This window comes from Trichechus manatus, unplaced genomic scaffold (assembly GCF_000243295.1).
Source record: "Trichechus manatus latirostris isolate Lorelei unplaced genomic scaffold, TriManLat1.0 scaffold00022, whole genome shotgun sequence".
Taxonomy (NCBI): domain Eukaryota; kingdom Metazoa; phylum Chordata; class Mammalia; order Sirenia; family Trichechidae; genus Trichechus; species Trichechus manatus.
The window spans coordinates 11,776,849-11,801,532 of NW_004443958.1; the positions used below are offsets into that span (position 1 = coordinate 11,776,849).

At 43.0% G+C, this 24,684-nt stretch overlaps 1 protein-coding gene across 1 annotated transcript in view; it reads left to right on the top strand.

Annotated features, from left to right (window-relative positions):
• The first annotated feature begins 554 nt into the window (after nucleotides 1-554).
• FER1L6 (fer-1 like family member 6) overlaps nucleotides 555-24,684 on the top strand; it is a 120,591-nt gene continuing 96,461 nt past the window's right edge. Inside the window, exons 1-12 of the mRNA XM_004372991.1 lie at nucleotides 555-628; nucleotides 4,016-4,136; nucleotides 7,196-7,250; nucleotides 7,346-7,477; nucleotides 11,403-11,465; nucleotides 14,882-14,960; nucleotides 16,389-16,545; nucleotides 17,098-17,284; nucleotides 18,461-18,653; nucleotides 19,734-20,086; nucleotides 21,828-21,936; nucleotides 23,674-23,854. Coding sequence (XP_004373048.1) covers nucleotides 556-628; nucleotides 4,016-4,136; nucleotides 7,196-7,250; nucleotides 7,346-7,477; nucleotides 11,403-11,465; nucleotides 14,882-14,960; nucleotides 16,389-16,545; nucleotides 17,098-17,284; nucleotides 18,461-18,653; nucleotides 19,734-20,086; nucleotides 21,828-21,936; nucleotides 23,674-23,854 — 1,703 coding nt within the window. The 5' untranslated portion in view covers nucleotide 555. The remainder of the gene's footprint in view (nucleotides 629-4,015; nucleotides 4,137-7,195; nucleotides 7,251-7,345; nucleotides 7,478-11,402; nucleotides 11,466-14,881; nucleotides 14,961-16,388; nucleotides 16,546-17,097; nucleotides 17,285-18,460; nucleotides 18,654-19,733; nucleotides 20,087-21,827; nucleotides 21,937-23,673; nucleotides 23,855-24,684) is intronic.

The following is a 24,684-nucleotide window of genomic DNA, read 5'->3' on the forward strand; positions in this document are numbered from 1 at the left end:
AGATAGATCTGGGTTCTGGTGATAACTCTGCTGCTCGGGAGCTGTGCGATCTCAGAAACATTACCTATCTTCTCTGGGCCTTAGTTCCTCATCTGTAAGATGAGGATTATAGGGTTGCTGTGATGATCAAATGATGTCATTCCTTCAAGTGCCTAGCACAGTGCCTGGCACAGGGCTAGTGAGGAGAAACGCCAGCTGTTGTTACTAACATCTGCACCATGCCTCATTTAAGTGCGGTTCCAGGTGGACCTCACGGTTTCTGCTCAGGTTGGGTTTTCCTGGTTTCTGCAAAAGCAGAGTTCTCTGGAGCACTCATTGGATCCTCCTGACACTTGTCTTTTGCTGCCAGTCCTGGGCAGATGAGGAGGCTGGTTTGCTTCCGGGAGAACCCTGTGTGTATGTGTTTACCTTCTCCCTATGGAGTGCAGTTCTGCTCTGAAGCACATGGGGTCTCCATGCGTCGTAATTGGCTTGACAGCAACTGGTAATGTGACTGAATGACTCAAAGTTACTATTGCATGTCATTTAGTTTTTCTTCTTCTTTTCAGAAAGGTGATGTTTAGGCTAAAGCTGAAGAAGAAGAAGAAAGCAGAAAAGGGGTTAATCCTAGCCAACAAGGCTGCGAAAGGTGAGGCTTTCTCAGGGGGCTGACTGCTACCTTGGACCTTAGGGCTGTGTAGAGTGGACCCCTCCTTGGCTGAGCCTGCAGCTCTCTCTCCACTCTCCATTCACCACAGAGCAAGGCAGGAAAAGTGCTGCCTACTGTGTCCTGACCCTGGGCCAATCACAGGTGTGGGCCCAATGACCCAGGTCACTGGGTCAAGCAGGGGTAGGGGTGGATGAGGCAGTAGAAGAGGCCCTGATGAGGAGGCAGTGACAGGGCTCAAGCTCCAGTTTCTGCTCTAATTTGCTCTGTAGCCCAGGCTAAATCACTCAGTTTCTCCAAGTGTTCTCTGAGTCTCAGTTTCTACCTTTGTCAAATGGGCATGACATGGGTTGCTGGGTGGACCTGACACAGCTGTTGTGAAGATCACGTGAGATGTTAAATGTGGAGACACTTTGAAAATAAGAGTGGGGAGAGCAGCTACTATAGGAGGGACCTCTGTGGAGGCTTTACATGTATGATCTCATTCAGTCCCCTCAGTCTCAGCAGGTAGGCATCATCTCAGTTTCATGAAAGAGGATACAGAGAGGCAGAGATTAAATAAAGTGTGGAAAGTACCAGTTGCATAAATTGCAGGGCCCAATGAAAAATGAAAAAGCAGAGCCATTTGTTAGACATTTAGTAAGAATTTCAAGATGGCGACAGCAGAGCATTAAACCAAGCCACAGTGTCCTTCTGAGCAGGCATCCTGTGCTGTTGTGCAGACCTCATCCTCATGAAACCAGCCCTGAGCTGGAAGGGACAAAGCCAGGAAACAGTGGAGTCGGAATGTAGATCCAGGCTGTCTGACTTTCTGGTCAAGGCCCTGTGTGATGTGTGAACTGTGCTGATAGAGACCAAGCCCAGCATAGACCAGTAACCAGTTGCCAGTGAGTTGACTCCAACTCATGGCAACCCATGTGTGTCAGAGTAGAACTGTGTTCCATAGGGTTTTCAATGGCTGATTTTTCAGAAACAGATCTCCAAGCCTTTCTTCCGAGATGCTTCTGGGTGGACTTGAACTGCCAACTTTTTGGTTAAAACTGAGTGCACTAACCATCGTTGCACCCCCATGCACTCCTCAGCATAGACAGTTCATGTTTACTGAGTCAGATAGGATCAACTACTTCCATGTGGTCCTCTGGAGACTTCAGAGGTTCGCCCTGACAAGAGCCTGTTCAGGTTTACCTTTCTGGACTGTTCACCTAAACCAAAATGGTGAAATGGGTCTTATTCCTCTTCACCTCTCTTACCTTTTCAGTGGGGGGCCTCCTTTACTGCCTGCCACTGCAGGTGTCCTGTGGTCCTATGCCCCACCTTACTCCACCCATTGCCCTCAGGAAAAACCTATTCTTACAGTAGAAAAGTATGGAAACTTATTCATGCTAAAGTGTTAATAAATAACTAATAGTGATAAAGAATTACCCTTGGATGGGAACGAGGAGAAGCATTACATTTTAAGTGAGGACAAGGCTTAAAGCTAAATGGAAGTAGCTGTCTACTGAATCAAACTGAAGGCTTCAGTGGGTGGGTGGACAAGGCTTTGGGGGTCTTTCCTGGTGTCTTTGAAATTATGGCACTGTAGTAAGTCCTGGAGACACAGGGTTGATTAGATACATTCCCTTCCCTTAAGGATATTATAAAAAATAGTAATATTTATGACACATTTAACAAGACCCTGCTGCGTTCTACATGACATACATTATTCCCAACTCTGAAATGCCCCAACTTTACAACAGAGAGGTTCAGACAGGGTGAGTGACTTGCCCAAAGTCACACAGTTATTATGTAGAGAAGCTGGCTCCTGAGTCCAGGTCAGTCTACACCAAAGCCTGGACTTTCCTACCCCAAGGCAACCTCCAGTAAGGAGCCATTACTGACCGTGCAGGGGAGGAAGGAACGAGGGGGCGGACATGGAGGGTAGTCAATCACAGGCATTTTCAGAGTTGCTGAGAGAGCTTGTGACGAAGCTGGCTCCTGTGGTTCCTTCTAATTAGAGTCTTCAGCCCACAAAGCAAACAGGGCAGGGAGGAAACAGGGCCCTCCTGGAAAGTAAATAGCATCTATCCTGCCGGCCTGATAGCCCGGTAGGAGATAGACAAATCAAAGTCGATAGAACTTTGGTCTTTCCTTCTTAGCTTGACCTGGGAACTTTGGGCTTTTCTGGGTGAAGTGTTGGGAGATTCTCAAAGTCTCTGACTCTTTTATCTGTGTATTTTGAGGAATAGTGGCTGTGCCTTAATTTCTTAAAATTCCAATTACTTTCAACCCATGCTTTAAATCAGGGGCAGATTACTCAGTAGGCAAGTAAGCTTACCAGATCATCTATGGTGAACAATTTTTTTACCACATCAAAGATTCTCTTTCTAGGTATGGCTGGCGTGTGTCTCTCTCCCAATCCCACAGCACCTTCCTACAGCATCAAAGCCTCTTTTCAAATTTACAATCCCTGACAGGGATGGATTACCCAGTAAGCACAAGTAAGCTTACTTACACAAGTGTGCTTACTTACTTGTCTGTAGTGAACAATTTCACAGGTGAAACCCTTGCTCACTAGGTCATCTGCCCTTGCATTAAATAGTTTCCCAACAAATAGTTATTAGGTACCTCCCATGATCATTCATTTATTCAACAAATATTAATGGGACATCTGCTAGGTGTCAAACTCTGTGCTACGTTCTGGGTATAGGATGGTGGACATTAGTGTCCCTACCCTTGTGAAGCAGACAGACGTCTGTAGAACTCTTGCATCTGCACCTCCATATCTATTCTTCGTCCTTCCCAACCTGCTCTCTGTCCTAGTAGAGGCTGAGAAATGGTTCTCAAGCTTTGCTGCACGTTAAAATTACTTGGAGGCTTTAAAAATCTTCACATCCAGGCAACATCCAAGATCAATTAAATCAGAACTCCTTGTTACGGAAAGGGCATCTCAAGAATGTTGACTATCCTTTTCAATTTTCTAAACCACTGCTGCTCAAAATTGGTCCTCAGTCCAGCGGCCACGGCATCACCTGGGAGGCTCAGGGAGAACAACTTACTTGTCTAATGTTCCATTTCTAGGAAGTGTCAAGGTCATGGCTAGAAAGCATGTCCTTAAACTCGTAATTCAATTTCCTTTCCACAACACCATGCATATAAATCTGCCCCATCTGTTTTTTGCAAACAGATAGAAGATGCATTAGTTTTTAGAAAAATTAAGGTATGAATCTGGCTTTCATCTCAATAAGATGTTACTTTTCATGAAAATGGGGGCTGTCTTACACTCTCTTTTACCCCTTATGATGTGCGACATAATGCTGGACACAGAGTGGCTGCTCAGATTGCCCTGTTTTCCTATTTAACAGAGTTGTCTTTCTTTGTTTGCTTTTCTAGATGGTCAAGGTAAAGCAGAAGCACCCCAGGAGGGGCCTTCCCACCAGGAAGGTTCGGGAGAAGATTGGATCAGTAATAATGCTTCTACCACTCCTGCCCCCTCAGTGCCTCTGACAAGAAGGTCAGTGCTGGATGCACACAGTCAAGCAACATTTACTGAGCACCTCCTATGTGTCAAGTACCTCTCCAGGCTCGGGGAGAAAAGAGGAGAATAAGACCTAGTCATTGTCCTCAAGAAGCTGAAGGTCTATGGCAGGAAGAGAGTTCTGTGTCAGCTCAGTTTTTTCCATGACAGTGAACTCTTGGTACTGGTTAGTCTTCAACAGGTCAGGGTCCTGGCTCTACCACTTCTGGACTTAAATCTGTCATAAACAGCAGCAGCAGGAGACAGATTCAGGAGCTGCCACTTACCTGTTACTCTTTAAAAAGTTTTATCAAGGTGCTAGTTGTCCTAGGAAACCCTGGTGGCATAGTGGTTAAGAGCTACGGCTGCTAACCAAAAGGTCAGTAGTTTGAATACACCAGGTGCTCCTTGGAAACTCTAGGGGGCAGTTCTACTCTGTCCTGTAGGGTTGTTATGAGCTGGAATTGACTTGACGGCAATGGGCTTGGTTTTTTTTTCAGTTGTCCTAACTTTGTGTTTGTACCAAAGGAAAAGGTGGTTTCTATACTACCCAACAAGAGGTCAAAACAAACTGGCCTTCTGCATACAATTTGTTGTATCAGTTAGCTACTGATGTGTAACAAATCTCCCCCATATGAAGTAGAGAGAATATGTGGTATTGCTCATGAGTCTGTTGATAGCTTTACTGGGCCCAGCTAGTCGCAGACTCATCATTCATGTGTCTATGGTCAGCTATGGGTTAGATTGGCAGCTTCGCTGATTTTGGTTTGAGGGTCCACTGGCTGTAGTCTAGGATTGCTTCAGCTAAAACCACTGGAATCCCCTTCTCATGAGTTGAGATCCTCCAGCAGACTGGCCTGATCTTGTTCCAATGGTGGCAATGACAGGATTCTAACCGAGAGTATGGAAGAACACAAGGCCTCTTGAGGTCTAGGTTCAGAAATGGCAAGTCATTTTGCTGCATTCTACTGGCCAACCCAAGTCACAAAGCCAGTCCACATCAGAGTGGGAGGGGACTATAAAGTTACAGGGCAAAGAGCATGGGTCCAGAGATGCCAATAATTGGGGCTATCAATGCTATCAGTCTACCATATTTGTTTATGTCAATTTCTTACTCATGATAATCCCTCATGCTCTTCCCTTCTTTTTCTACCCAGAGTTATTGCTGTTAATAAAGCAAATTAATGCTTTTCTATGTGGCAGATCCTGAGTTGTTGTTTCTGGGCTATGACAGGTTGGCAGTGTATGTGTGTGGGGGGCAGAGGGGAGTGGGAAAGTAGGCGGAAGTTAAACAAGGTGATATCTCAGTGGTCAGTACTTCAGAGAAGACTTATATGCACATATTTACCTCCATACCTCCTTCCTTCTGGGATGCCCCATGATAACCACCCCCCACCCCCAGCCCCTGAGTAGGGATTTAATATCCTTCAATGCATCCCTTGCCATTTATTTCACCAGGATAACAGCCTCAGGCGGAGGAAGGCAAGAGAAAGAGAAGTCAGGAATAATAGGCTTTTTCTGTCTCCTTGGTTCGTCCATTCTCTATCAATTAAGATTCTACCCACCCACCAATGCTCAGTTCAAAGCCAACCTCTGCAGTGAAGTCTTTGTTGATTAATCTAACCCTCAGGAGTTTCTCTCTCATTTGAACTCCTATCACATTTTTCCTATTGCATGCTTTACACTTACATACTAGTTCTCTCTTCAGATGCTCTGGTCCTTTCTCACCTAGATAGTTTGCAAGGGTCAAGATCATTCATCTTTGTTTTTCCCCTAGCCAAGCCTGGCACAGAGCTCTCAATAGTAAATAACCAATATGAATTTGCTATTTTATTGATGAATAGATTCAATGACATCTACACTTTCCTACATGCATTATTTCCCTTAATCTTCAGAGTAACCCTATGAAGTAGGAATTATTATTTCCACTTTCAGAAGAGGAAATAAAGGCTAAATAACTTTCCCAGAGTCATACCACTTGGAAGAACAAATACTCTAACTCAGATCAGTCTGACTCCAAAGGCTTGAGATTTTTACTAGTTTATTCTCTACTGGACTCAATTATAATCAGATGAAATAGAATGAAGTCAAATGTGAGATGGTATTGCTGGAAGTCCAGAGAACAAAATTCAATAGGAAATCAAGCTCAGTTCATTTCCACCCATTGCTGCTTCTGCGACAACAGGGATTCTTCATCTCTTTATATTATTATCCAATCTCTAAATGCCCAGGTTTTGCACATCTGTTTTCAATTACCTGTGGCAGCCCAGATAAATGAAATCCCTTGAAATGTGAAATCTCATTGAGATGGCGTCTTGGTCATTCCTCCCAATTTTCTCCTTTACCAGTTCTTTCAAAAGCAATCATGAAATTTCGAATTGAAATGATACAGTGGTCCTGTGGAAAGGATCAGACAGGAGACTGGGAGATCCTTATTTAGACGCAGCTCTGCCACTGACTTGCTGAGCTATCTTTGATTCTCCATCTATAAAATAAAAAAAAAAAAACACTTATAGTCATACTTATAATAAGAGCTAACATTTACTCTTGCCAGCCACTGAGTTAAACTTCTACATGCATGATATTATTTAATTCTAGCAATCACCTAATGTGGTAGGTGTATTATCAGTACCATTTTTATGGTGGGGAAACTGAGGCACAGAGCGGTTAAGTCACCTGTCCGTTTATTTACACTTGTCTCCACCAGAGATGTAAAGACAATATGTGATATGATATAAATGAGAGCACTTGGGAATATTCGGGAAAATATTTTCATGGTGTACAGATCTAAAGGAGCCCTGGTGGCGCAATGGTTAAGTGCTCAGCTGCTAACCGATAGGTTGGTGGTTTGAACCGACCCAGCGGATCTGTAGGAGAAAGACTTGGTGATCTGCTACTGTAAAGATTAGAGCCAAGAAAACCCTATGGGGCAGTTCCACTCTGTCACGTGGGGCTGCTATGAGTTGGAATCAGTTTGAGGGCACACAACGACAACGTATGGATCTAAAGTATACTCTTACTTAGTTAAATAAATATATTAAACTTTCTTTTAATAGATCAAAACTGGTGACTAAGATCCATGATGGGGAGGTCAAATCCCAAAATTATCAAGTAAGTGGCTGACTCTTCCTGCCCCTGCCTCCCTCATTTCTTGAGTGAATGAGCAGTGACTTCCGGGACATCGAAGACACTGATTTGTGTTACAGATTGCCATCACCATCATTGAGGCCCGCCAGCTGGTGGGTGAGAACATTGACCCAATTGTGATCATTGAGATCGGGGATGAGAAGAAGCAAAGCACAGTGAAGGAAGGAACCAACAGTCCATTTTACAATGAAGTAAGTCATGGAGATCACCAACATCCTCTTCACCAACATTCTACTCACTGCCCTTCTGCAGTATATTCTTCAGCCAAATAGAAAAGTTGTGCCCCTCCTCACTGCTTCCCAGCCACTCTTCCAAGCTTACAGCAAACTGTCTGAATCTCCTTATAAACACAGCCCATTGAGTTTATCAAAAAGATAATGGAAAGGCAAGGCAAGGAATTTCTCCTGATTTTAAATTCATTGCTTTGTTTTAATAGATCCATTTTCTGGTTTCTTATAAGCCCAAATTCATTCACTGTGGATCTTGTCTTAAAAAAGTGACTAAACTGAATGTGGGTTAGTGAGAAGATACATATTCTTCTTTGTGGAAGAGGGACTGGAAAGTTAATCATTAATTTTGAAATAGGTAGACTGGGTTGGAAAGTAAAACAGTTGTGTTTTTAATAAGCTGTGTAGAAATTGTCAGAAAAAGCATGAGAGAGAGACACAAAGCTTCCAAATATCAAACACACTAAGTTGTCTTTTTTTTTAAATCAAAATACTACATAGTTAAAAAAATAATAAAAGCATGGTAAGAGATGCAAAGAGTACAAAAGGATATATAAAGAAAACTATGTCTCCCTTCTATCTCTGATCTCTATTCCCCTTGTCCTCCTCCCCAGAGGCACCCACCTCACCAGATGTGTGTGTATCCTTCCAGAAGTATTACAAGCATGTACAAGGATACAAGTATATACTGTACCCAAATGGTAGCATTTTATACGCATCCTTCTGGACTTGGCTCTTTTCACAAAACAGTGTATCCTGGAGATTAATCCATATCGGGACGTACAGATCAATCTCATTTTTTTCCTCATGGTTGGAGAGCTTTCTATTGCATTGATGTACCCTAATTTACTAAACCAGTCAGTCTCTCATTGATGGATATAAAATTTTTTTCAGGCTTTTGCTACTATGTATAATAATATTTATATGATACAACTAGGGCAAAGGATATATGCATTTGAAGTACTGATAAATACCACAAAATGCCCCATAAAGAGGTAAAGGTTTATATTCACATTAACAGTACCCAACAGTGCTGTTTCCCCATAGGCACTATGAATTATCCAAAAAAAAAAAAAAAAAGGCAGAAAACTCTTAATTATTTTCCTAATGAGAGTGGTGATTGAAAAAGAAGGCAGGGAGAGCAGGGATAATGAAACCAATAGATGATACCCCAATCCCGTTTGAGCTCCAAACTCCTTTTCTCTTTGTCACTCCTGTCTCTGAGCCTTTTACCATGAGTGAAAGTGGTAGGTCGCCTGAGTCGGAATCGACTCCACAGCGACTAACAATGACAACAAAGTGGCAGGAGTTTTTCCCTGCCCATTTCACTCCCCACTTCTCCCCTCAAAACATCTTTTGGCATGGAGAAGGACCAAATGAGATAATATATGTAAAAACGCTTTAAAACGGCAAAGCCCCACAGATTTGTTAATTATTATAATTAGTGTTTACTATAGGCATACAAGACCTAGATATAAATGACATGAAATTGGGCCCAAGTGAAATGAGTAAGAAGTCAAGTAAAAAAATAGAAATTGAACTGAAAACCTTTGTTACAGCCTTTCTCCCTAATTTTTAAGCTCAAAGACCATCAGATGTTGAAGGCATCAGTTACAAGGGTCTGGAGGGTTATTTGCCAGTTAGGAAAATGTGTGTGGGTCCAGAGGTCTGGGGAGCCTGTGGGAGACAGATGGATTTAAAACACATGAATCTCAGTAAAAAGCAAAAACCAAACCCATTGCCCTCGAGTTGATTCCGACACAAAGCGATCATATAGGACAGACTAGAACTGCCCCACAGGGTTTCCAAGGAGTGACTGGTGGATTCAGACTGCCAACGTTTTGGTTAGCAGCTGAGCTCTTAACCACTGTGCCACCAGTCTCCACAAATCTCAAGAGAAGGCCATAAACACAAATACTTGAACTGATTTACCAGTCCAATGGACCCTATTAAAAAAACAAAACAAAACAAAACCCATTTCTGTCAAGTTGATTCCGACTCATAGTGACCCAATAGGACAGAGTAGAACTGCCCCATAGGGTTTCTAAGGAGGGCCTGGTGGATTTGAACTGCCGACCTTTTGGTTAGCAGCCGTAACTTTTATCCACTACACTACCAGGTCATCTCATATGCATAGCCTTATCAGAGAATAAAGAACTTCATGTGAGTGAATTTTCCATAAAAGAATAAAAGACCCTTTGAACACCAAAACTTTAAAAAGTTTGAACATACATAAGGAAAAATTTCCTGAAATGTTTGTTGTACATATTTCCTATTTTCTTAAACAGAGGACACTGAACATTATGTCCCCTTTCCTTGGTATCTAAGGACCCCCATTTTGTAGATCTCTTATTACAGTATATGATGATATCTTTCTGTTTCCACATTTTGGTTTTCCTCTTTTGCCTTTTGAAAGCAGACTGTTAGCTGTCACTTCTCCCTTTCCTACTGTCACTGTGCTCATCTCTACCGCCATGTCATTCCTCCACCTGGCTGTTCAAAAACAAAATAAATAAGCCGGTAAAAACAACTTCCTGGTCCGGCCTTCCCCTCACTCCACTTCAGTCAGTTCCCATTATGGATTAAATTGTATCCCCCCAAAATATGTGTTGTAAATCCTAACCTCTGCCTGTGTTTATAATCCCATTTGTGAATGGGTTGCGTTTGTTGTGTTAATGAGGTAGGATTAGATTATGTCAGTGAGGATTAGGTTATGTTTATTATGTTACTGAGGCAGGATTAGGGTGTAGTCAATCTCTTCTGAGGCATAAAAGAGATTAAATAAGCAAGGAAGAGAAGCAGAGATGGGAGAAGAGAGATGACAAGCCACGTGAAGATTACCCAGGAGCAGACGCTCAAAGAGACAAGGACCTTCCTCTGAGCCCACAGAGAAAGACTTCCCTTACAGCTGGCACCCTGAGTTCAGAGTTTTAGCCTCCTACGCTGTGAGAAAATAAATTTGTATTTGTTAAAGCCACCCACTTGTGGTATTTCTGTCAGAGCAGCACTAGATAACTAAGACAATTCCCAAAACACGCAACCCATAACAAAATACCACTCTAGTTTTCTGCATCTTAGAATCATACAACCTCACATCTGGAAGGCACTAGACTTCAAGGTCAGATGGTGTACTATCTAATATTTGAACCCATCGTGTGGTAACTTCAGCAGAATGAGAGTTTGGTCCCAGGCCTAGCATTAACTGTTTAATGACCCTTGGCACGTCTTTTAAATTCTTTGGTCTTCTCATCTGTGAAATACAGGGGCCGGTCTAGAAAATTTCTTCAATTCTAAAATTCAGTGACTTTCTTAATCCTAGAAATCTCCCATGTCCATAAGTTCTTTTCATTCTCTACCTAGTCAATATTGGCATTTTCACAGGGATGTTTGAAACTGAAAAATTCTGAGAAAATTAAGTCTTTATCAAGTTCTCACTGAATTAAAACCACACTGAGCACCATTTTCCCCCATCATTACAGACAAAAAAAATTAAAAGAAGTGACAATATCAAGGGTTGGCAAAGGTATGGAGAGATGGCTATTTTCATATGCAGCTAGTGGGAATGTAAAATGGTTTAGATCTTTGGAATGAAATTTCATACTATCTATTAAAAATCTATGTGCCCATGAACAACTCCATTTCTCAGAGGAATACGTACACATATCCTGTCCAAGCATGTGGATGGTGGCATTTTTTTCTTACTTTAAAAAAAAAGAAAACAACTTAATTGACTTTCACCAGGGATGGTCAATCAACTGATGGTATATTCATGCCATTGAGTACCAGGCAGCTGTGAGTAAGAAGGATGCGGATCTAAACTCACTCCAGGAATAGGGGGCTTAGATGTAAGCCTGGAGTTGATGGTCAGAATGAAGTTTATGTTTTACAGAACTTTGTCTTCGACTTCATTGGGCCCCAACTGCATCTTTTTGACAAGATCATCAAAATCTCTGTAAGTATACCATTGGGGGTGGGTAAAGAAATGTGGAAGGGATTCTAGGCATTGGGAACTCTCTAGAACAGCTCAGCATGCTTAGAGATGAAAAGATTGAGGAGGGTGAGTGTAGGTTGGTGAGTCTGAAACCAATAGATGAGAACTTGAAATAACCAGTATAGAGGAGTTCAGGAAGAAAAGTCATTTTAAGAAAAATCTATGCTTCTTGTAATCTACGATAAAGCTATTATGAATTGAATTGTGTAGCTTACTAATGTGTGAGTGTGAAACATATGCTTCAAATGACATCTTAATGGGTTGCCATTTTCAGTTTATTTCCTTCATTCATCAAGTAAACGTTAATGTTTCTCTCTTGGAGTGGTATCCACACTTTTGGTAATTAATCACACCCATTTCCCTCCCAGTTGGTAACAAATAGAGAAATAGAAACAAGAATCGAAAAGCAGCCAAATAGCTCAGTTTCATCAATGGTAACGCTAGGTTAGAGAATGTAATTTGGAGCAAGCAGTGGCCACTGGACTTCTTAATAGTTACCTCTGAATGTAGACCTTAGGACCTACTCACAGGCAGTTGGGTCTCTTGATAGAACCTTCCCCAACCCTGCCAGGGAATTACTGCCTCCCACGGATCAAATCTGGAGAATGGAGACAGAAAGAGCTTCCTGGTCTAGCCAGGTGCCTTATCCAGGTGTGCCCACCTCATGGAAAACAGAAATGCCCATGTCAAAGCAATATTAGTCCAAAAGAGAGATAAGAGCAAGCTGAATGAGATCACCACCAACTTAATACCACTCAATAAAGGTACAGCAGATGGCATCTATCTTACCAGTCTGCTAAATCATGGCTTCTCACATGGAGAGGGCTTCCAGGGTGTATGTTTGAGAGTGGCAGGTGTGAGGGTGTGGTCAAAGGGTAAGTGATCTCTTCCAAAGAATTCTGAAAAGACAGAATTCCTACTTTATGTGCCAATGTAAGACATATAGACAATGAGAAAATGGTTTTGTCAACAGAAAGATCAACTCTAATCAGAATTGCAAAAACCTGATCTTGGAATGTCCCTTCTCCGTCTTTATCTCCCGCTCAATCTCCTTTATAGGTGCCCTTTAACCACAGCTGGCTGTCAACAAATTCTTGCAGTAAGGCTTAGGTAATAGTGGACTTAGTATATTGCCCTTCCCAGTGGCACTTGAAGAATGTGACTCTTGACGACTGAAAAGTCATCAGGAGCCAAACATTCTTAATGTTTGAATTTCAGACATGATGACAAGTGGTGCAGAAGATATTTTGGGACCTGGGGTGCTGCCCAGGACTTTGTTAAGTTACTTCACTCAGGCAACCACCTGTTTGTGAGACTGGCTTTACAGCAGGCTTCTAAGGGACTATCTAGATTTTCGATGAACAGTTAATAACTAGATTTTTATACTGTGTCCTAGAAAAGGGTCATGAGTCTCTGTAGGCAGAGGATCAAAACTGTATTTCCTATCTCTGTTCCTCTAACTTAGGAGAAGACAATACTCTAGTGTCCCTAAATGATTCTTAGGAACAGAGACCAATGATTTCAAAGAAAACTCCCCTGAGAGGGAGGCATTTGGTACCATTTTTCTGCTGGTTCATGAACTCCAGGTCAGCATGCTGAGAATAAATTCATTGTGGGGGAAGAAGAGGGACAGTGCTGTAAGGAGACGTTATTGGGACAGCCAGGCTGTAGCAGACACCGGTGGTGCCAAAGACCATCTACTCTTGGCCGTGGCCCAAGGCATGCAGGGCCCCCAGCATTCTGTTGTGAGGCATTCCCAGACTCCCTATGATCTAGTGCTTGACCACACTAGGGTTGCCTGGCACTTGACCACTTGGTGGACGATTTGAGGAGACCTCTGTGTTATTTGAAGATTCATTTGGGCTCTTCTATCTCAATTTGCCCACAGGGAGCCAGGTGCCATTGACCCGAGAGCAGAGCTTGAGACAAGCTTCTGTTCTTGCTCAGGCTTTGAGAAGCCACATTAGCAGCTGCAAGCATGGGGGATTTCAGAGTGAGCATGTGTATTTTAGAGGTCTTAAGTGGCTCCTTTACTCAAGCTAGGCTGTCTTGACTTCTGCTCGGCTCTCTAACACCCTTGGACAGATTGGTCAAGGGACAGAGGGTGGAAAAGGAGATGGGAAGGACTGTTTTTTCTTGAAGTCAGTTGAATTTATTGTTTCATATTGTCTCTTTCCCAGGGAGTTGTTTAGAAGCCACAAAAGCCTGCCATTCATCCACCATTCAACTAGTCAATCATTCATTAATTCACTGACTGTTTTTTGAGCATCCGTTATAAACAAGGCCATGTGGTGGGTAGAAGACAGTAGGAAACTGTCTTTGATTCCAAAAACTCAGCATTTTATAGTTAGAAGTAAGCTCAAAGACCATCTAGTCTAACTGCCCACTTGTGTAGGAATCCCTTTCTACCACTTCCATGATAAGAGATTCTTGGAATACTACTTGATTAGTTCCAGTGTTGGGGAGCTCAGTACCTACAGGAAAGCTCATTCCATTGCCGGGAAGTTCTAATTCTTAGGAAAATTGTCCTTATGTTGATATGAAACGTGTCTTCCTATAACTTGGGAATTACACAGGGGAACTTACTCCCTCTTCTAGGCAGCATTTCCAAGATTTGAAGACATTTAAGTTACCATTTCCCTTTTTCCACACACCCCAGTTTTCTCTTTTCTGGGTTAAAGGTTAAACTACTCTTGGTTCTTTAGCAGTTTCTCATACATTTTGACTTCCAGACATGGCACCAGCTCTGCCACCTTCCTTTAAGCCTTTCTCGTCTTGATTGCATTAGCATTAAAATGTGCTGCTGTGTAACTAATTCTGCTGACTTCTGATCAGACAGAATATTGAGGGTGACCACTTCCCTTCTTCTGAATATTGTACACATCCAAACCTTCCCAAGTCAAAGTGTGATGAAGTTTCTAAGAAAGTTGTGAGCAAAGTGCTGTGGGGGATCAAGAGAAAGGGATCAATTCCAGCTGTGGAAGTCAGGGAGGGCTACTTGGAGGAGGTGACATTTGCTCTGGGCATTGAAGGATGGGTAGAGTTTCCACAGGCAGAGGTGGATGTTGAAGGGCAAGCTACACTAGGGTTCATTTTGGTTAAAGAAAACTTTCAGGCAGTGAGAGTTATTAGATATTTTTCAATACCAGGTTAGCTGAAAACCTACTAGGAGGAAGAGGTACAGGCAAAATCTTCCTGGAGGCCTTGACAACCCTGAAGTTTGATGATCAAATTTCATTATGCCCCAGAAGAGAGTGAAGGCCAGATGAGGTTCCAAGGCCTAGAACCCTCTTTGCAGAACCATGAGCCCATTTCACAGACTCATCCTCAAAGACAAATGTAGTGTTGCTGGGACTCACTGCTCCACCTCTCCTCAGGTCTTTCACCACAAGCTGATAGGAAGCATTCTGATTGGCTCCTTCAAAGTAGACCTGGGGACTGTGTACAACCAACCTGGTAAGAAAGCATCACTTTCCAATCTCTATAACTCTATCTCCTACTTTTCTTGGTTTTACCACACCTGGAAGTCTCGCATTCATTCATTCATTCATTCATCCATTTGACCATTCATTCAATATCATTGAGCACCAACTATACGAAGCTCAGCAAGACATGGCTCTTGCTTTCAAGAGTTTACAATCTAATATTAAAATTATTTCATATGTCCATACTTCTGAGCAGTTTGTCTTTTTCACAAATTCTTTCTTATTTAGCATTGTGAGACATCAAGGGCAGAAGACGCAATAAAGCATAGCAGTTAAGAATACTGACTCTGGAGTCAAATTGCCCATGTTCAAATTCTGTTGTGTTATTTGCTAGCTGTGTGACTTTGAGCAAATGACTGAACTTCTGTGCACCTTGGTTTCTTCACCTGTAAAAATGGGGGTAATATCATATCTACTTTACAGGGTTGTTGGAAGATTAAGTTAATAAATATACATAAAGTGCTTACACAACCTAGCACGTAATAATGACTACAGCACACCATGTAAGTGTTTGCTGTAATAATTACTATTATCCCTGATTTATAGGAAACTGAAACTCAGAGAATTTGTCTAAGGTCAAGAGCCCATTCTCTTCGACAGTGATTCCCAATGCACATGACCATGGGGGCCGGGCAGTGGTTCTGACTGAGCACAACGGGCTGGGTATAATACAGTGAGGAGTGATGGAGCCTGTAGGGAACAGGAACTCTCAAGACGCATAGGAAACGGGCAGTGGAAATGTGAACCCAGCATTGCCAGATCTTTCCTTTTTTATCTTTTAGATAAGATAGAAGTCTAGATTTTCTAAGAAACTTTGAAATTTTGAAGCACAGTTTAGGTCGAACAAAAATATCCATGAGCCACATTTATGGCCCATGGGCAAATAATATATGACTTCCACACTCCATTAATATTCTCCCATCCCTGGATGGTAAAAACGGTTAACGTGCTCAGCTGTTAATTGAAAGGTTGGTGGTTCAAGTCCACCCCAGAGGTGTCTCAGAAGAAAGTCCTGGAAATCTACTTCTGAAAAATCAGCCATTGAAAATGCTATGGAGCACAGTTCTACTCTGACACAATGGGGTCACCATGAATTGGAGTTGACTCGACAGCAACTGGTATCCAGTCAGAGCTAGACTCCTGCATAGATGCTTTCCACTAGATTGAAGGCTTCTCAAATACTTCGGGCAGGTTGGGGAAAAAGAAAGAGAACAGGGTGGGAGCAAAAGGAAAGGAAGAGAGGGAGGCAGGTATGAGACTTGGAAATAACTGAAAAGAGCCACTGCCTGAAACCACAGAGGGAAAAGAGCACATGGGAGGCCTTGGGCTGGGAGAGAAATGGGTGGAGCTGCTGGGTCCATCTGGGCGGGAAATCTGAGCTGTCAGGGCATTTTCACAGGTCATCAGTTCTGTGACAAGTGGGCCCTGCTCACGGACCCTGGTGACATCAGGACTGGCACCAAGGGGTACCTGAAGTGTGACATCAGCGTGACTGGGAAAGGCGATGTCTTGAAGACCAACCCCAAAATCTCTGACGCCGAGGAGCAAATAGAAAAGTGAGACAGGTCCATCCAGGGCCCTGCGGGAGAAACACCGTGCCCCAACTGTAGTGTCTCTTTCCCCTCCCTCGACCCCTTTCCTTACGGGTACATAAGAACTGCCAAGTTCATGGCTTGTCCACCTGGGGTTCTGCTCTATCAGGGGCACCAAGACATGACTTGTCAAAGGCCAGCTTCTAGAATAAGAACAGTCTGTTTTCCTACAATAGCCATTGTACATAAGCTATTCTGGAGCCTCGCTGATTTCTTTTTGAAGGAATTATAATTTCAACCTCTGGTTTGTGAAATGGGAAGTCTTAAAGCTATGGAGTGGTAGACAGTATCGATTCTTGAATCCCAGGACTTGAATAAGTTTGTATTTACTCTGTTCATCCCCTTCATAGCCATTTACGGTAGGAAGAAAAACCCCTTTCAGCGATGAACCCTAATCTATTCTGACTTTTCTCATATATCAGAATCTTCCTTTCAGCCTCCAAATTGTGTCTACTTTTGCTCTCTATTCTTTCAAAGGTAGAGCTTTTTTATTTTTTATTTTTGTTTCCCTCTAAGGAACCTTTTGATTCCCCAAGGGTTTCCATCAGAGAGACCCTGGGCCAGATTCTCCGTGAGACTCTACAAAGCAGAAGGGTTGCCAAAGATGAACTCCAGCATAATGGCAAATGTCACCAAAGCATTTGTGGGTGACGGTAAGGACCTCTTGGATCCCTTCGTGGAGGTCTCCTTCGCTGGACAGACGGTAAGGAATCATTTGTCGCCTTTGTCACTGATACCGGCAGGTCAGTGCCAGAGTCCTGCCCTTTACCAAGGACATTTTTATTCAAATAATGTTGTTACAATAAAAAAATAGCAAGTGCCTTGAAAGAGAAACCATAACAGTTCATATAGAAAGGCAACGAGTCAGGTGGGGAGGCAAATAAGGGAGGGTTACCCATTCTTTCTTTATTCAAGACAAGGGAGAGGAATTGGGCATGGGTCAATGTTTAGGAACCCAGACAGACAGGCCTCCTCCCTCACTTCTGGCTACTTCTCTGAGACACTACCCAGTCCTCAGGCCCTGTAGAATTATAGCCTCTCTCCCAATCTGCTCCATAGTCTACCCAGTGGTCCTCGTTCCACATAAACCTGGAAGTCTCTGCTCCCTCTGCTTTCCTGCTCAAGAGCCATTGGAAGTATTAGGGCCTGGGTACACAGCAACAGCTTAATCCTTGCTGGCCAGACTTAGAAGCTTCAGAGGACACTCATGTCGTCTCTGCCCTCAGAATATGTGCCTACCTGGCCCCCTCCCCTGGGCAGAGGTAAACACTGTGGTGTTTTTGACTTGGGAGGGCCTTGGAGGTCATATGGGACATCACCTTTACTTTATCATGAGGAAACTGAGATCGAGACTGGGAAAGTGACCCTCACGAGGTCATACTTTTCATAAAACACAAACTAAGGGTCTAATGATATTCTCTGCATTCCTGGAGATGTATGGAACAACTCCTGTTCAAAGCACAGGTGTTTGTTTCACCCCAACCCCTTACCCTGATGAGAATCCTGAGGGCAGGGAAGTGTCTTACTCACCTGTGTCCCAGACACCTGGCAGCGTGTCCAGCACAGCTGCTGTTAGGTGTCTCTGAGTTGCCTCCAACTCATAGCAACCTGATGTATAACAGAACAAAATGGTGCCCAGTCCTGCGCCATCCTCACAATCATTGCTATGTTTGCTATGATTGCAGCCACTGTGTCAATCCTTCTGGTAGTAATGTTTATTGGGTATAAATGATTTTCACAGGTGTCAAGTGGAAGCAGTTTCATTATTTTGGCAACTCACTTGACATTTCCAGCTGGGTGGAGAGTTTTCTTTAGTCAGTCAAGGAAGCTTTTCCACAGCTTCCTTCCACGGCTCACATCTTCCTGGCTTTGTGTTTAGGGGCGAACCACAGTGCAGAAGAACTGTGCCAACCCTATGTGGCACGAACAGGTGATCTTCAAGGAAATGTTCCCTCCCTTGTGTCGGAGGGTGAAAATCCAGGTGTGGGATGAAGGCAGCATGAACAACGTGATGCTGGCCACCCATTTCATCGACTTGAAGAAGATCTCCAATGAACAGGATGGAGATAAAGGTGAAGTCATGTGTGTCTGACTTGAAATGATTGATTTCGGGTTGGAGCAGGCAAGGTATTAGGCACCTCCCGTGTTTACGTGCTGTCAGTGGTTTGGCTGGTTCAGGACAGTGAACGAGCCGAGCTCTGGATCCAGGAGGTTTGGGTCTGGCCCCGGATCTTCCAGCAACTTCTTTGTGTGACCTGAGGAAGCCACTCCCTCTCCCTGCACCTCAGGTGTTCTCATTGAAGATGAGGAGTTTAGGTTAGGTCAAGGGTTGGCAAACTGCAGTTCATGAGCCAATTCAGCCTGCCACCTACTTTTGTATGGCCCACAAGCTAAAAATGATTATTTACAAGTTTAGATAGTCCAAAAAGTGTTGTGCCCCCAACTCACTGATGGGTGCCCAAGATCATGAGCACAACAGAGGGGTGCTGCTGAGGGCACTCAGGAGCCTTGGAAGGGAATGGAGAGGCCCAGCTCATCCACCAGGTCAGGTAGATGGAGAACATTAATAAGTTAATGTTTATATCTGTTTTGTTCTCCACTGAACTCTGCATTTAGCGTCTAGTGTGATGCCTGACACATTGGAGTCAATAAACATTGGGTGAAAGAATGAGCAGAAAAGGATGTACACGGACATTTATAGTATTATTACCACTGTGAACAAGCGCAAACACGTGCATAGAAAAAGACAAGAAGGAAATATAGCAAAATGGCAATACTCATTGCCATTGAGTCGATTCTGACTTATAGCAACCCTGTAGGACAGAATAGAGCTGCCCCATAGGGTTTCCAAGGCCATAATCTTTATGGAAGCAGACTGCCACAACTTTCTCCCATAGAGTGGCTGGTGGATTCAAACCCTTAACGTTTTGGTTAGCAGCCGAGTGCTTTTAACCACTGCACCACCAGGGCTCCTAAAGTGGCAATAGTGGCTGTCTTTTGGTGATGGACTGTTCTGTAAATATTTTCTTTTATATCTTATGTACAGTCTGTGTTTTTTAAAATGAATGCGCGCAGCTTCCATAAAGAAAAAACAAAACAAAACAAAAAACTTAAAAACATAACCATGTAATGAAAGCTTGGGGTCTTCCTAGGCTTTCTACCTACCTTCGGACCAGCCTGGATTAACCTGTATGGCTCACCGAGGAACCACAGCCTGATGGACGACTACCAGGAACTGAATGAAGGCCTTCGGGAAGGCGTGTCGTTCAGGGGCAGACTCCTGGTAGAAATTGCTGTGGAAATCCTCTCCGGAGGGCCCCAGGAGTCTAAGTTTTCCAAAGCCCTGAAGGAGCTCAAGTTGTCTTCCAAAGACAAAGACTCCAAATCTTCCAAAGGAACGAGTAAGGACAAAGGTGACAAAACCGATGATGGAAAATCCCAGCAGGCTACAGATAAAGCTAAATCAACTGAGGTCGAGGTGGAAAGTTTCGATGTGCCCCCAGAGGTAAGTCTGAGCCACTGCTCCATAGCGCTTGTGAGATGAAGCCAGTGCGGAGATAGCACCTGTCATGGGTCACAAAGATGTTTGCCTGACATGTCTCATTCCCTCTCAAAATTTGTGTTGGCCTGGCCCTGTTTTCCTTCTTGCATACACCCCAGTCCAACCAACTGCTCATGATAAATTTCTCCAGACACAGGTGTTCTCCAAATGCAGGTTCCCATAGAAACCAAAGTAAAGAGAAACAAAGAGTGCTCAGGGGGCATCGGTGGGAGTGGGTGGCAGAGTGACTGACTAGACTATATCTGGAATCTAGTTTTGGTTAGCTTTGCTAGTTTAGAGTATACTCGGGGTGTGAGATTACATGACATGAAGGATGAGGAGGAGGAAGCGTAGGTGGCAAGCTGGGACATGAGAAACCGAGAAGCCTATTCCCCTGCTCCAAGCCTGTGGGGACATCATAACTCAAGGGAACGCTTACTCTTGCTTATTATACCATAGAGCCCATGAACATTTTTCCCCCCAGCTTAGTTCTGTATTATGGGAAAGAGATCTGGACCTCCAAGAGGAATATAAACTCTGAATAACCTGTTAATAGTTTAGTTTATTGACAGTAGTTTGTAGTTAATCAAATTAAAGAATGTAATGCTTTGTCAGTAGCAGAGGCGGGTCTGTTCCAGCTCAGCTTCTGGGAGCATGTTTCTCGGGTCAACCAGACAACAATTTTTGGTGGAGAAGGGAGGTGATGGCTGTTCTCCCAGAGATGTCCATTCCTAGGGGAGACTAGACAGACTGAAGGATTACAGTATGTGACCTTGGGAAGTCCTTGAGTCTCTGGCCGTTAATCAGATAAAAGATGGAGGTTGGAGAAGATGAACTCTACAGCCCTTTTCAATGAAAAAGGCAATGTCCCACCATGCCTCACCATATGACCCTGGTCCTCTTTCTCTCCAGTCACTACTCAAATTCCATCATACATTCCTCACAGCAGGGATGCACATTAACATGCCCGGATACACAGTGATTGGCCAATGTTCATGGGAATGCCTCTCTCCCCACCTTTTACCTGGCTTGTGTTCTTTCAGGGAGTACAATTTCACTATAGGTTAGTACCAAGGCATTGAGTTAACGCAGAGTTCAAAGAGTACTGAGTTTGTGGAGGGAATACCTGGGAAAACTACTCTACAACATGGAGCTTCAGGTTCCTCTTTTTCCTTATCTGTAAAATGGATATGATCCAACTTTTGGCTTCTCAAGTTTGTTAAGAGAGACAAATAGAATAATGTATATAACTACCCTGTATAAGCCACAGAGTCCTGCTCCAATGTAAGGGTCTAACCCTGTGACCCTGTGTATTTTATCTCCAATTTTTTGTTTCCTAAATGCCTAATCATTAGAATGTGATCCCAGGCTCTGTTTCACCAAGAGCATCTTAGAAAGATACACACATCAAGTTTACTCTTGAAAATAAAAAGAGAGGTTATTTTAAGGTAGAAGTTCAGAGATTGAGGCTATAACATTCTAGATAAATGGCTGAATTTGGATCTTGAATCTGCTGGCCTTGATTCCTGCCTGTCTGATTAGCTGGGAAACATTGTGCAATTTCAGGCTGAAACTGAGACTCAAATTCCTAGAAACTACCCAGGACCATTATTTAGAAGCTTGGTCAGGTTAACGTCACTAATTTAGCTACCTGGTGAGAAAGAAAAAAGCCAGTCCTGTCTTAACAATTTTTTACTTTCCATAGATTGTACCAGAAAAATGTGAGGAATTTTTACTCTTTGGAGCATTTTTTGAAGCTACCATGATTGACCGGAAGATTGGAGATAAACCCATTAGCTTTGAAGTTTCCATTGGTAAGTGCAGACCAGCACAGTGCCTGCTCATGGAGTGGCCTTAGGAACTGTTTCTTTCTTTTTCTTGTTTATTTTAATTTTATTGTGCTTTAGATGAAAGTTTACAGTGCAAATTGGTTTCTCATTCAAAGATTTATACACAAATTGTTTGGTGACATTGATTGCAATCCCCGCATTATGTTAGCACTCTCACCCTTTCCACCCCTGCTTTCCCATGTCCATTCATCCAATTTTCCTGTCCCTTTCTGCTTTCTTATCTTTGCTTTTCGGCAAGTGTTGCCCATTTGGTCTTGTACACTTGATTGAACTAAGAAGCACGTTCCTTACATATGTTATTGTTTGTTTTATAGGCCTGTCTAATCTTCAGTTGAAAGGTAGACTTCGGTAGTAGCTTCAGTTCTGAGTTAGCAGAGTGTCTGGGGGTCTCCGGTGTTCCTCCAGTCTCTGTCAGACCAGTAAGTCTGGTCTTTTGTTATGAATTCAAATTTTGTTCTACATTTTTCTCCCACTCTGTCTGGGACCCTTTATTGTGGTCCCTGTCAGAGTGGTTGGTGGTGGTAGCCGGGCGCTATCTAGTTCTTCTGGGCTCAGGCTGTCGGAGGTTGTGGTTCATATGGTCCATTAGTCCTTTGGACTAATATTTTCCTTGTATCTTTGGTTTTCTTCATTCTCCTTTGCCCTGGATGCGGTGGGACCAATAGATGTATCTTAGCTGGCTGCTCGCAAGCTTTTAAGACCCCAGACACTACTACCAAAGTAGGATGTAGAACATTTTCTTTATGAACTATGTTATGCCAATTGACCTAGATGGCCCCCAGTAACTGTTTCTTGAACGAATGAATTAGTGTCTTACATGAAGACAATAGCACTCTGGTGGAAGTTTGCACGTCAGAAAGGAATGAACAATTCCTTGTCCACCCTAGTGTCAATACAGAAGGGATGGTTTTATTTTCATACTTTTATTTAAAAAATAATGATAAAGAGTATAGATTTGGAATCAGATAGACTTGGATTACTAATCCTGGTTCCATGACTTTGGGCTCATTTAACTTCTCTGGGTCTCAGTTTCCTGACCTATAACATGGGAATAACAACAACTCTTCCCAGAGTTGTTGCAAGGGTTTAAGGAGCTAAAGCATGCAAAGTGCCAGGCATATAGTAGGTACTATTATGATCTCCCAGTAATCTTCCTGGGCTGGGAAAACCATTCCAAGAAAAAACATTCCCTCAGAGAAGGTCTTGGTTCACGTTTAGGTAGCTCTCTTTCAACAGAGTAGGAGACAGTGATGGAGTCCAACCCTCTTGAATCATATGCCTGGAGGACTGATACAGAATCCCAAATCTACAGGTCCAGAAAAAGGCAGATTACAAAATGACATATCTACAATGATCCCCTATCAACATCTACATGAAAAAATTTGGACGTATATAAACCAAAGTGTTAAAAATTGTTATGACTAGGTTTCGTGATTTCAACTGACTTTTTCCCTTTTACTTGACTGTACTTTCTGATTTGTAATGTAGTTTTTTTACAAAAGAGAAAATAAGATGGATGTAGATGACAGCTCATTGTCATCGTCAATCTTATTTCTTTGGGCTGGCCATTGCTCTTCCCACCTTCATGTTGAGATCTGATGTCCCTACCCTGTGAAGACATGAACCTGCACCTCTTATGCCAAACAGCCTGATACTTCTTGCTGACACCCCACGTGTCTCCCCTTGCTACTGCCTCTGCAGGTACTTTCGGGAACCTGATTGATGAAGGGTCCCATCATGGGGGTAGGAAGAAGTCAACTGAATTGGCTGAAGAAGACACCCTCCCACTACTGCACGAAGGAGAAAGGGACTCAGCCGATGCTACCATCCCGATGGTCTCCACCACTCACCCAGAGAAGCCACTGGTGACAGAAGGGAACAGGTAGGGGACACAGCAGGGGAGGACAGCCAGAGTCTCTGGCAGTGGGATTTTGTCCAATTTCTGAGACTGTGTGTTTCAGTTTTCCCCTAAAATCAGAAACATCATTTTTTATCTCAGTTGTCGGAACAAGGTGTGAATAGGGCAAAATAGTAAGTGCCACTCTGCTGGATGGATCCTTAACAACATGTCTCCAAGTGCTGCATCCACATAATTCATGAAGGGCAGAGCAATGACGATTATTATTATGCTCATACCTGAAGCCTCTTTTCTTCTGTAACTTTGAAGCATAACAAGATAGGAAGGTCAGAATTTAAAATTTTAATCCAAACCCTATTAACAGTTATTATACTCCTCTGAGCTCTGGGCTATTATGTAAACTGAATTTGATGAGATTATTAAGTACATCATTTCTTTTCTTATTTTTGCCACATTCATTTGCAGTTTGCAAATGCAAACTGAAGAATTCAAAAAACGATTTGTCAGTCCTTAACACCGTTTTGGAAAACAGCCAGGACACCTGTGTGCTGTCTCACTAATCTACTTTAATCCATGTAAATTTTCAACCTGTAAAAAGAACTAAAATTATAGAATTTGTCTTCAGCAAGCAATGTCAAGCACAGACCTAGTGAAATATGAGATGCAGAGAAAGAACACACATAGCGAGAGTCTTCTGTGCACTGAGCCTTAGGCTGTGAGTTAAAAATCTATGTTCTTACTGAATTCTCATAACAGCATATTGCTCTTTCCATCCTACATGAAAGGAGACTGGGGTCCAGAGACATTACATGACCCCTATAAGGTCATATCTCTAGTGTTCTTCCATCTCTCTG